Source organism: Vitis vinifera, chromosome 3, assembly GCF_030704535.1.
Source record: "Vitis vinifera cultivar Pinot Noir 40024 chromosome 3, ASM3070453v1".
In the NCBI taxonomy this organism is placed as follows: domain Eukaryota; kingdom Viridiplantae; phylum Streptophyta; class Magnoliopsida; order Vitales; family Vitaceae; genus Vitis; species Vitis vinifera.
In genome coordinates, this window is record NC_081807.1 from 1324002 (window position 1) to 1337663 (window position 13662).

Below are 13662 nucleotides of genomic sequence, written 5' to 3' on the forward strand. Positions count from 1 at the left end.
GTTCTTGATTCACAATACTACCGAGAGAGAGAGAGAGAGAGAGAGAGAGAGAGAGAGAAAGAGGGGGGGGGGGTGCGCAGCAATAGGGAGTTGAACTTTTGCCTACTTTTATGGCCCTAAATTTAATTTTCTAAGATCTTAATTTCTCAATTAATTGATTTAACTTAGTATTTAGAAATATAAAAAAGTACAGAAAATTAACAATTACATACAACAAGACACCAGATATACATGGAAAACCACTTATAGAGCCTCAACCAAAACCTTTGCAGGTATAAAAACTATGAGTTTATTGATCATAGAACAAGTTCTACTAAATGTGAAAGAAAAGTACATAGTTTTACTTGGTGTGGAGGCTACCAATCCTCAATAGATTTACATTGACCAACACCTACGTTTCTTCTTCATGTCCTTGATGCAACATTCCCTTGTGCTCCTTAGTAGATCAACTCAACTCAGTGCTGAGGCTAAAGAGAATTGAAGCGCCTACCATTAAAGATCGTTCTTTTTCTAGGACTCTCTTGACAACTTCTAGAGAATCAGCTTTAGGTATTTGGTAGGAAATCACTAAGTTTTGTGGTCAAGTTGTATTAGGATACCACTTGATATGAAAAATAGAAGTTTTCTTTTTGGAATTTTAAAAATAATTTTTCTGAACAAAAAGTCTGGGGAGCTTAAATGTCCTCTAGTGGAGTGCTTAAGTGCCCTTCAGGACACTCGAGCATCACTAGTTGGATATTCAAATGTCCTATCCTAATTTCCTTAATTTTGCCCCATAAGTTGGCTTTGACACTCTAATCAGTGTTCATTCATTCTTAGTGTACTTTTTAGTCCTTTCTCAACTTAAATTGAACTTCAATTTGCCATTACTTTGACCTAAATTTAAAGTCAAAACTTACTTACCTGTGCCTCCATCTTGAAAGTCTTTAATTTGTTTTTGAGGAGGATACGTCTTATTGGAAATTAGACAGTTCTGAATCAATGCATTTTTGAAACCAAATTGTCAATCTAACTATTACATATGGTGCTTTTAGTTAACCCAAAACTTTCTCTTCCCTTGTTTAAAGGTTTATTTTCTTATTCCTTTTGTGTGTGATGTTTTTAGTATGTTTTGTTTTATGACTTCTTTTTGTTTTGTTGCTCCAGTTCTCCATCTCATGTTACAGCCGTGGCTCTGAAGGCAAACATATTTGATTTGGCTTCTAAGACAAGTACATTTGAAACTCTCTTTACTGGTTCAACAAGGTGAAATTCTACAGTTGTATATTAAACTATCCAACTACATTTCTGAGAAATTAGGAAAACTACATACTTGTTTAGGTTAAAAAGCTTTTATTTAAATTATCAGATGTGTAGACCTTTTACTTATTCATTTGTATGTTTTGTGAAGCTGATTTTCTATGGTCATCTTTTCTTATTCAGGCATCATATTAGAAGATTCTGATTATAGTAATTACATGGAAATTAAACTTACCACGCATTGTTTTCTTTTTCTTTTACTGCTTCTCTCTCTCTCTCTCTCTCACACACACACAGACACACACACACACACACACACACACACACACATACAGAGAGAGGGAGAGAGAGTTAATAGCAGCAAAAGGCTGTACCAACCTTAAGAGCCAAAAAGCCTTTCAATGGAGAAAGAGAAGGTGTGTGGGTGTGCACAAATGCACTCCTCAGGTCCCTATAAGTACTATTTGTTAATGGGTATGCATACTGTTTCTAGCTATTCTGCTTTAGAGGCTTTTTTTTCATTTTTGCTGTTTCCATAACAAATCAACTCATCTCTGCATTAATCTGCTGCTTAATTCTTGTGTCTTTGTACTGGATACTGTGTTGACTAGATGTTTTGTGCCACATATGCAGGTGGAGCTGTATTATAGTTTGATTTCCATTGATGAACTGTTCATCTAATTATTCTTTGTCCCTGTTTATCTCTTACAGTGGATCATGGTTGCTATCTGGGAAACTTGCAAAAATGCTCTTAATTGACTGTGAGCAAAATGACAACTGCTGCCAGTTGACAATTTCAGGTATATTAAATAATATCTTCCTGAATTTTGTTGTTACCCTGTTATCTTTTCTTTTGCATTTTTATTTGTTTGCTAACCATTATTAAGGCCTTTTTGTATACCAGTGGCTTCCTTTTTATTTTTATTTTCTTATTATTAATGGTTTTTTTCATTGCAATACACCTTTTATCTGTAATAATTCTGCATGGTTGTCAGCATTTTTCGTATTTGCTATGTTCTCAGAATTTTCACCAGTTTTTCTAGTGGGAAGTTTCTTCGCCAAATACCTGTTCAGACTATATCCACCTTCCAAAGAACTTGTGACCAGTAGGGCACATGATCCTAGATCTTGTTGTTGATTGGTTATTGCTAACCAGAACCGGCAGATTCTAGGCATGTTTTAAACAATGAAGGTGCTAAAGCAATAAATCAGGCAACACTAGTAAAAACTCAAAGAAGATTGAAATGGTTTGACAGTGTGCCTGCATATATTTGGGAAAGGACTAAGCCCACTTACTGTGAGGATTGGGATTATAAAGTCTCTTTCTAATAAAGCCTCTGATGGCTTGCTGTTTTGCATTGAGAACTGCTCCCAGATGGGGGGAGACTTGGGGTATGAGGAACCCCCAGGAATTTGGTTCTAACTTTCTCTGTTTAGACATGCTTTAATATTTATATTTATGTACTGTTATCCTAATTTGCGTAGTTTTGAATCTTGCAGTGCTGGATTTTACCAAACAGCTTGTGGAAACTGGAGAAGAAAATGATTTTGCCCTGGCTCTTGTTGTTTTCTCCCTCCAGTATGTTTTAGTCAATCATGAGTACTGGAAATACAAGGTGAAGCATGTTCGCTGGAAAGTAACATTGAAGGTGCATATTGCTTTCCCACTGCTTCTACAAATTTGTTCCTATCCTGCTTTATTTTAACTTTAGAAATGTTTATAACATTGTGAAATGTTGGAAATTATTGATTTGCTTTGATTTGCGTTTTTATTGTTAGTGACAAGCTTAAGCATTGAAATGAAGAAGATAAAAGCAAAGGCAAGGGAAGTGAATTGACTAAGACTGCTACAGCATAAAAAAATCACAAACAGTGTTAAAGTTTTCAATACCAGAGGATTTCTTTTTTATTATTTCTGGAATATGGATATTAAAGATGAATTTTTTCTTAGAAATTAGTTTTGTTTATAAATGGAATAATGCTTTATGGGCTGTTTTTTGTGCGCTCTGGCTAATTAAAGTTTATAGTTTTGATTTATTGTAGTGAACATTGAGCCTCGTTTATTGTTATCCTATCATGTGTACTTTTTCCCACTAATAAGAATCATCTTTCTATAATCAAATGATAAATGAAGCCTATCAAATAAAATCAGATGATAAATGAAGCAGATTTCACATGCATGCATGTGAGTGAAGGTGAGAACTGTATTATTCTGATTATTCTCTTATTTCTCAAACCAAATGCTACTCCTGTGGATGGGATCATATGGCATTGTAATCTTTAGCTCCATTTTATCTTTTTTACTTTTGTTAGTTATTGGCTTGGCTGCCAAATGCTATAAAAGAATCTAGTGAGAAAGTCGGCAACTTTTATGAATGAGAAAGTAACCTTAGTTGTCATGTATTACGTGCATGGTAAACATTCCTGATGTTTGCACATTTCCAACCCAATGTAGCTTCATAGACTACTTATTTGGATCTGATGGGGTTTATGATGTCTGAAATCTGGTTCTAGACTGGGTAAGTAGGTTTTATGCACTCTTTTTGTTGATTCACCTCAAAATTTTCACATCTCTATTTTCTGATCTTTCCATACAACTACTGAAATTGACGAGTTTTTCTTTTGGCCTTGTGGTGATTTGAAAGTGATGGTTATGGATGCAGTAATGCTAGATCTACCAATTCCTTTGATGTTATTTGTTTTTCAGGTGCTTGAAGTAATGAAAAAATGCATCATGACAATCCCATACTCTCAGAAAGTGGGTGAGATTGTCCAGGATATTTTACTCCGTGATTCTTCTATCCACAATGCACTCTTTCGAATTATTTGTACAACTAAACAGGCCTTGGAGGTCAGCTATCTTTGGATTCTTCCTTTCCTGTTGATTGTATAACTATCAGAAACCATTGTTTTCCCTCTTAAAGTGCAGATTATTTTTTTAACAGAAACTCTACATGAGCCGTCTTTGTGAAGCAATGGAGATTGAAGGATTAGAACTTGCAATATGTTCTGTTTTTGACATTCTTTTCACTATGCTATCCAAGCTTTCAAAGGTATCTTCTGGAAGTGCTGAGGTTTAAATTTGTGTTCTTATGGTAGGCTAAATTTGAAGGAATATTCAAGTTGGAATATGTTATATTTTTTGGTTTAATGTTAAGTGGATGCGGCATGCCAGATGTACATCTTGTCATGACCGTTAGTTTCACACAATGAACCTTTATATTTGATTGAACATATGGATTGCTCTAACGAGTAGTGCAAAAAGTCGGTTTTCATGCTCTCTCTTCCAGCCCCCCTCCCCCCTCTTTTCCTTTCTCTTTATCTCTCCACCTTCTCTCTCTCTCTCTCCCTCCACCATTGTTGTTTGAGAGTCTCAATTTCACTCCATGCTTTCAGACACCCATGTTATTTTTGGATATTTATCTGCTGATAGTATGCATCCATGGCATAATGTACTGTGGTAGATTTTGTTATATATTTTGTGAGGAACTAAAAATGTTACTATTCTGCTGTGTTAATTTTTCAGGATATTACATCAAGCCTGCCTGTTTTTGACCAAGCAGTGCTGTCAACTACAACCAAACCCATTTCTGTTATTGCAGCTGTGATATCCTTGATATCATACTTCCACAATCCTGTATGGGCTTTTTCCACATTCAAATTGCAAATTATCGTGCTTGAATTATGACTTTCTTTTAATTTCCTTTTCAGTTAGCACCTACTTGCCTTTGTTGATATAATTAGTTTGGTTTTCTGCATGTTTTTATGTTTCTGCAGAGCCTAAATTGTTCATTGTTTGTTGTTTTTTTTTCTCTTTTCATGCTTCTGCATCCATTTAAAAATGTTTGGACAAGGTAAAATAATATTTTTACTTAATGTCATTTTATTAATAAGAAATCAATTTGTGGGCTGCATTAACAAATGCAGACTTAGTATTTTAGGAATTACTAAAAGTTTTTTGATGATTTGGAAGCACTGGCAGAGCCAGTAGGGGCTTAGGGGGGGAAGTGCAACACCCCCACCCACCCCTCTAAAACTGAAAAAGAATATATCAATAAGATGTAACCTCAAGACAAACTGTTAGTAAAGAAAATCTATAGAGTCCATAAAAATTAAGGACCTAAAAAAATGTTTCTCAAACCATATATAACTCTTAAACAAATATGCTTACCTTTTCAATTTCTTTTTTATCTTTTTAATTTGTTTTATCATTCAGTTATTGTGAGTAAAAAATCTTGAGATTTCAATTAAATATTAAATTTTTCTAGGACCTTTATGGTAAAAGGATTGATGAAATTACCAACTTTTTTTTTAATAAAAATTGTAATTGCTATTTTTAAAACTCTTTTAAAACTTTTATTTATCTTTTTAAAATAGAGACATTAATAAAGACCTACATTTATAAATTTTATTGTTGAAATTGTCAAATTCTTTAATTAAAAGTTCTAACTACTTTTCGAAAAGCTCTATTAAATTTTTTTGCTGATTTCCTTTTTAAAATTACTAAAATTCATAAGATTTATATTTATAATATTTTTCTAAAATTGTTTTTGATCAAATTTAATTTTTTTTTTATACTAAAATTGCTTATTATTTTGATTACTTGCAATTGGTATACGACAAATGTATTTACTATTTACTTTTCTTTAAATTATTCTCTATTAATATCTTACTGTAATTACTTGTTTCATGTATAACATATGTGCTTAATATGTTTTACTATGTTTAAACATGTAATTATTGATTGATAAGGAGGTTATCATTTGAGAGTTCCAAAACATGAAAATATGAAAATAGGTAAAAAAAAATGTTGTATTAATTATTAGTTTAAAGTTTTTGTTAGATTTATCATGGATTAGGTTGCCCTTCCTGAATTTAATTCTTGGTTCCGCCGCCATTTGTAAGTGATTCTTAATGCATTGCTTCTGTTCCAATGTGTGGGTGTTATTGTACGTGATCATGTCATTGTTTATAGAAATTACAGAGGCTGTTTCTGTGGGTGGTTTGGTGGGTGCTTGTATAGGAGAATGCCGAATGATATCTATCCTTAAATATTTATATTTCTTCATGCATCACTGGACTTAAGTTGCAACCATCAACTTTAAATAGAGTGAACAACATGATGTGCAATGGTAACTAGGTTTGTCGGTTGCTGATTGTGGAGTTATGAGAAATATAAATTGTACACATGTTATATGTTTGTGATGCTGATAGACTATACAAATGGTAAATTCATGTAAATTTTCATGTACATTATGTAGTTGTCTCCGATATTGGGGTTCTTGTACATGCCTCTGTTGAGCCCGACGAAGATGGTCTAATATATCTTTGTAGTTCTTTCTTTTCTGGTTTCCATACACAGTAGTTCGGATGGAACTTCATTGACTTGAGTTTCTTTCTAAAAGCCTATTGTGTTTCTGTGCAGAGAATACAAGTGGGTGCTAGTAGAGTACTATCTATGTTATTCATTATAGCAGATTCTTCACAACCATATTTATTTGGGAATAGATGCTTTGGTTTGGATGATAAACAGGTATGGTATTTTGGTCTTTGAGCTTATTCTTTAAGTTTTCTTGTTCTTTGATTGACTACTTTGTTTTCAGATTACAGATTTAAGGCATTCTATTGATAAGATTCTAAGTGACCAGTCTTCTTGGAATGAAGATCTCTTTGTTGCTACAGTCAAATTGCTTACTTCTGCTGCACTTCATCAGGTTTGTTTTTTCATATGCCATCTCTTAAGACTGCTGCTTAAATTTTCCAAATAAATTGAGATTGCAAGTATTCTTTCTGATTTTTCAGTGACCGGCTCTTGAATATGATGTCAAATAATATTCTGGTGATATTAGCTCAGAGAAAACATTAATTTTTGGGCCACAAATATGTATTAGTTTGTGTTTATGATATTCTTAATGAGGTTTCAACCTTTGCGGATTCACAAAAGCAATGATAGCTTCAGGTTTCTGAAGTAAACATTATTCTGTTAGTACTATGTATGGTTCTCTAGTTTTGGGCTTCTATTTTTGTAGGCTTTATACAGTTTGTTTGCTTGTGTGAGTTTTTTTTGTGAGAATACTAAATGATCCAAGGGCAACTTGGTTCAATCCTTTAACTTGAAAGCACAATGCAGCCAAGCTCAGCCTTCTTATGGCATGCATCTGTTCCTGTTTGAGGACCACTTAGATTGTCTTTTCCTCTCAACCTTATGTTTGTTAAGTGAATAATGTTATTAATTTCTACTTCCAGTCATTGTTTCCATACTAATGGTTTCTTAGCGCAGCCTGCTTTTCTTGTTGCCATAATTGCTGCCAAAGACAATCTAGGTTTGAAGCAGCCAGTAAATGAAGCTTCCTTTGGAACACTGGGGTCTGTCAAACCAAGTTTGGTGGATGCACTCTTGCAAGTTATTGAAAGATCTGATGATCTTATCAATAGGTATATTGTCTAATGAGTATGGCCTATTTGTTAGTATTTCATTGTAATTGTGCTTCATCTGATTTTGTGAATGTTTGTTTGGTGTGCTTAATCTAGTTTCTCTATCTGAAAGGTTACATATTTTAATTTGGTGAATTTCCTTTATTTCCAGCAATCCCCGTTTACTACTGAATGTGCTTAACTTACTGAAAGCATTGTGGCAAGGGGCTGCTCAATATGCAGATATTTTGGAATGGCTGAAAAACTCTGAAAAGTTCTGGAAACTATTTTGCAACTCCATTTCTCTAATTGCTAGAATGAAAGCTCCCCTGCCTGAAAATCTTACTGAAATGGAGGCTCTAAGCTTGGCATACAAATACCAGTGTCAAACAGCTGTATTGGAAATAATGGCAGAAGACTTGTTCCTGCAGAAGAAGTTACTGCATGCTGAATTTCTTGTAAAACTTGCTGCTGAATCATCAAAGGAAAAGACAGGAACCACAGTTGGTTTGGAAAAATCAAGATCTGAAAATTTACACCATCTTAAGGATGTTTTGTCATCCTGGTGTGAGAATTCAGTGTTGGTTGACCTGATCAAGTCATATGCATCTTGTCAATATGACACTGAAATATATCTCCGTGCAAAGGTGAATTTTATCTCGTCTTTTCTTTATAGCTATAAATGCTACTAGTAACAATAACTAAACACTATTGCTGTTCGGATGAGTCTCTGCTATTCCCTTTCTTGGGTTAATCACTTTTGATCATATAAAAACTGCATTACATAGAATCGAATAATTTGATCTTTAACTTAACATCAGAATGCTGAAACCAACTTCATGGTTATTCGATATAGTGTACATTAATGCCAGAATACTCCTTTATTTAAATGCATTAACTGGTAGTCTGTAAGGCTTGATGATTATAATTGAATGGAAAAAATGGACTCTCATTGCTGACCCAGGTTGTTGAGATTAAGGGTTGTGATGAGGATGAGCAGATGGCTCTTGTATTTTGTTTTGAAGCTGATAGGCTGAAAGTACCCATGCACTTTCATGATACCAAACCATCCATGTCAGGTTCCAGATTCCAATCATTTCCTTTGAATTCCTCCCTAGCTGATATGTATTGGCCCCCTTATTGTTTTTCCTTTTGCTTGCTGGATTAGACTTCTGTTTTCTAGTAAATTGGTGCTTGTATCACTGTATGTGCACAAAACAGCCACTTATGGGTGCTGCTTTTTTTAGCTACAACCACAAAGGAAGAACTTTCTTTTTACTTTCATCCCTAGCACCAGTTCTTCTTCCCTATGGGTCAAATAGTTTCCATCCATCTGCCCCATTATTTGTGCAAGGTCTTGACATTTGGTTGCCATTTCTGATGTTTTATATATTTCACTACTAATTTTGTTATATAAGATGGTCCATTTTTAGTTGGCCATTGTGAACTATTTCTCATGGAATATTGTTGAAGTGTTTCAAGTTACTGGGAAATATATATTAAACTGTTTTTCTAATGTCTAGAATTAACGCTATTTATTAGATTCATTCAAACAAATGTTGTCAAGTTCTAGCCTAGGAAGTCACTAGGCTTGTCTGGGATCTTTTCCATGACTGGGTGAGTGGGTGCCTACTAGGTGCTCTCTTAGGGTTCTCTGTGCCTCTCTTTACTTAGCAAGCACACTGCATTCTTTATTGATGAGCATTGTTGTGGATTATTGCTAGTTGTTTCCTCTTGACTATTGTCTTTTCCATATTCTAAAAGTAATAATCATATCTAGTGATGAACAACTTTGTAGATTGCTGCCAGTTTATTCATTGTGCATGTGATGGGAAAATTAGCAACAGGTGATGCGGGGAGTTTGTCTGTCTCATTACTTGAAAAGCTACATAGTATGAATAAAAAGGTGTAATCCTATCTCTAATCTGTTACTTTGTTATTTCCTGTAACTTCTCTCTGTTGATTTTGACAATACTCTTTTGAAGTCACATCTTATCTTACTCCAGCATTTGGTTGTATTTCTGCTTGCAGCTGGGCAATCAGCCTGCTTTCTCTGAATTGTTATCTCAATATTCCCAGCGGGGTTACAGGTACAATGTACATAATATTTTCATGTTCTAGTGCAGTATTTTATTTTGGTGTGTCACTTCTAAATAAGACACCCATGAGTTCACCCAAATCAACAACTAGGCCTTTGAAAAAGTACTATCTCAAATCCCCATGTGGTCTTCATCCCCCTCCATGCGAAGTATATTCTACCCCTGATTGAAATTTCCTTTTCCTTTTCCTTTTAAAGCTGTCATAAAACAGTATTTCCTTTTGCTTATAGTGATCTAAGTCAATGATTTTGCATTAAATCCTGAGGCTAGGTGAGTGATATATGATCCATTGCTTTGTAAAGCAGCACATGGAAAATAGTCAGCTTAATGGTTATAAAGTATGATTATATCCATGATCCACTGACTAGTGGAATTACCTTTTGTTATCTAGAGTTGTTTCTGTTATTCTCTCATGTCATATTGTTTCTTGTGCACCTAGCAGTCACGTGTGTATTTAATTTTATTTTTGTATATTATTTGCCTTTTGTTGCTGATGATAGACATTGTTGCAGCTTATATTCCTCATGCTTAATTTCTATTTGTCATGTGCTACCCTGCAAAGTTGTTTGGCACTCTGCCATATGCTTGGACTGACAAATTGTCAAAGCTTTTTTTGTTGATAAGTGACAAATTATCTAGGCATTCATCTGGCATAATGCTTATACAGTGGATTCTGTTTGTTTATTCAGCCTCATTAGTCTGTGTATTCATTTTGTTGCATCTGCTGGTGCCTTAGTAAATTATTTTAGTTCTCAGGAAGGAAATGCTTTTCCTGGTAGTAATTTTTAAAACAACTTTTCATTTTGTGCTGTTGGCAAATCATCGTTTCTTTTTAATTTCAGTGAAGGGAAGGAGCTGAATATTTTAATACTCAGTGATCTTTATTATCATCTTCAAGGAGAGCTTAAAGGCCGTAAAATTGATCCTGGGCCATTCAAAGAACTTGCCCAGTATCTACTGGATTCACAATTTTTGCAAAATTATCGACATGAGTATGATGGTGACCTTTTTGCACCTGCTAAAGATGTTCACTTGTTTGACACCAGTCATTTACAAGCAGATTTAGGATTAGCTATGTGGGATCATTCACAGTGGAAAGCAACTAAAGAAATTGCAGAAACAATGTTGCTTTGCATGAAGGAAGCTAACTCAATGGTGTTGCTCACTGGATCAAAGCTTTGTTCATTGAAAGCATTGATAACCATCTTGACCATGTATGAAGAAGATGTAAGTTCTCAGATTGGATTTAGCTCTTTGTATGCTGGTCATATTTTGAACTTATCAGTCTGAAGGACCATAAGCATTTTTGTTTTTTCTGAATGTCTTATTATTATATAATATTGATTTAAGGTCCTTGTGCAGTTAAGTGAGAGAAAGACTACAATAGGTGGGGCGATCCCTGAGCAACTCATTCTATCGTGCATAGATCATGTGTGCCAATGTTTCCATGGCACACTAGAATCATTAGCTCCAGTTCTCGATGCTCCTGAAGATATGCTTGATTTCCTTGCAGCCCAAGCTGAACTACTTCTCCGTCTCATTAGATTTGTAAACAAAAGTCTGCCTTTACCTGTTTGTGTACTTGTTTTAAAAACCTCAGGTCATGGCCTTAAAGTGTTGGGTAACTTTAAGCCATCTGTTCCTGAGGTTAGAACAACAATGAAGCTCTTACTCATGTTGCTTCTCTCATCACTTGAGTTCAGCTCTCTCAGTTCACTTTTAGGTGGGTTGTCAGATAAGAAATCTGTTGAAGACTTAGCTGAAGCATCTAGTGTGAGTTTGGGGCTATTACCTATTCTCTGCAACTGCATCGGAACTGCTGAGAATTGTGTCCTCTCCCTGACAACTATTGACTTAATACTGAAAGGCTTCTTGACACCTAACACTTGGTTCCCCATCATACAAGAACATCTCCAGTTGCAGCATATTGTTCTGAAACTTCAAGATAAAAGCTCTCTTGCTTCCATTCCCATAATTTTGAGATTTCTTTTGACCCTTGCACGTGTGAGAGGAGGTGCTGAGATGCTTCTTACTGCTGGCTTTTTCTCATCTCTGAGAGTGTTGTTTGCTGACTTATCAGCTGGTAGGCCATTTTCAGTTATTCAAAATGGTACAAGTCACTCCAACTCATCTGAGAATTTTGAAAAGCCTCAGCATGTTTGGGGTCTAGGCTTGGCTGTAGTCACAGCAATTATTCATTCTTTGGGAGGCAGTTCCTTGTGTGTCAATACTGTTGAGAATGTAATTCCTTACTTCTTCTCTGAGAAAGCTTATTTGATATCATATTATCTTAATGCACCAGACTTCCCATCTGATGATCATGACAAGAAAAGAGCTCGGGCTCAAAGGACAAGGACATCTCTTGCTGCTCTTAAGGAAACAGAGCATACTCTAATGTTAATGTGCGTGCTAGCAAAGCACTGGAACTCATGGGTTAAGGCTGTGAAAGAAATGGATACAGAGCTAAGGGAGAGAAGTATTCATCTTTTGGCCTTCATTAGCCGGGGAACTCAACGCCATGGAGAATCACCCAGCAGGATTCCACCTCTCTTGTGTCCTCCTATGCTCAAAGAGGATTTTGATTTTTACAAGAAACCAGCATTTGTTAACAGCCAAAATGGATGGTTTGCTCTTTCTCCTCGTGGTTGTTTATCAAAATCTAAGTTCTCATCTGTCTCAATCAAGTCAACTGCTCTTGTAGTCAAGGATCAATCATCTGAAAATTTAGATGTTTCTCAGACACACTTCTCAGATATAGTAGCCTTGCAGATCTATAGAATTACATTTCTTCTATTGAAATTTCTCTGTTTACAAGCTGAGGGTGCTGCTAGGAGGGCCGAGGAAGTGGGATTTGTAGATCTTGCTCATTTTCCTGAACTTCCAATGCCTGAGATTTTGCACGGCTTACAGGTACAATGATAGCATTTATTCTTGTACTAGGATTATGTCCACCCTACTAAATTATGGGATGTTTATAGATTTGTTAGTGTTTTACATTTGAAGCCTGGCTTACCAGCACCTCCTCAGGGCAAAAACATCTGGTCTTCCAAATTTTAATCCAAGAAATGATTGAAAGTCAGTAAATGGATTAAGGATTAAACCTTTATTGTTAGTCTTATGTTGAGTTCTTATTCCTCTGATGCAGGATCAAGCCATTGCCATTGTCACTGAACTCTGTGAGGCCAACAAATTAAAGAAGATCGAGCCTGAAGTCCAGAGCACATGCCTCTTATTACTGCAAATAATGGAAATGGCCTTGTACTTGGAACAATGCGTTTCACAGATTTGTGGAATCAGACCTGTTTTAGGACGCGTTGAGGATTTTTCCAAGGAAGTCGTCCTGTTAATTAGAGGTAACACCATAATTTTCATTCTGCTAACTTCTAACAATCATAATAATGTAATTTTCAAACTCCCATGCCTCAACATGATCTTAAAATCTTGATTGTTTTTGGATGTTTTGCAGCAACGGAAGGACATTCCTTTTTGAAAGCAGCAGTAAAGTCCTTGAAGCAGATTATATCACTTGTGTATCCTGGACTATTACAAACTGAGGGCCTCTTGTGAGCTGTCAGGTGCCCCTGTAGATCTAGGTGAACTCTGTAGCTTTAAAAACTCATGTAAAATGTGTAAAGATTCCTTTTCCCTTTATGAATTTTGGACCCTTTCCCAGCCTTTCTTTTTGTGATTCCAATTCATAAAGAGCTCTTTTCCACAACGAGCATATGCCCTCCAGTGGGGTCTGTAAGCTCTCTAGCCACCCATGAATCCATTTCCAGTTGGAGACATCTTTCTTCAGTCAAACCACTTGCACAGCTTTGTTTTTTTGTAATAATTATTTCCCCTCCATTAAGGCCCATGTTTCATCTTTAAACAAATCCAAAATTTCAAATTGCCCCTTTCTTTGTTT

General features: G+C 35.4%; 1 protein-coding gene across 1 annotated transcript in view; it reads left to right on the forward strand.

Annotated features, from left to right (window-relative positions):
- LOC100264071 (uncharacterized) overlaps positions 1-13630 on the forward strand; it is a 43237-nt gene extending 29607 nt beyond the window's left edge. Inside the window, exons 17-32 of the mRNA XM_002277253.5 lie at positions 1147-1245; positions 1951-2039; positions 2740-2888; positions 3947-4090; positions 4185-4292; positions 4766-4876; positions 6665-6772; positions 6843-6953; positions 7520-7674; positions 7826-8300; positions 9452-9559; positions 9685-9743; positions 10595-10979; positions 11115-12662; positions 12898-13105; positions 13219-13630. Of these exons, the coding sequence (XP_002277289.2) occupies positions 1147-1245; positions 1951-2039; positions 2740-2888; positions 3947-4090; positions 4185-4292; positions 4766-4876; positions 6665-6772; positions 6843-6953; positions 7520-7674; positions 7826-8300; positions 9452-9559; positions 9685-9743; positions 10595-10979; positions 11115-12662; positions 12898-13105; positions 13219-13319 (3958 nt within the window). The 3' untranslated portion in view covers positions 13320-13630. The remainder of the gene's footprint in view (positions 1-1146; positions 1246-1950; positions 2040-2739; positions 2889-3946; positions 4091-4184; positions 4293-4765; positions 4877-6664; positions 6773-6842; positions 6954-7519; positions 7675-7825; positions 8301-9451; positions 9560-9684; positions 9744-10594; positions 10980-11114; positions 12663-12897; positions 13106-13218) is intronic.
- The last annotated feature ends 32 nt before the right edge of the window (positions 13631-13662 follow it).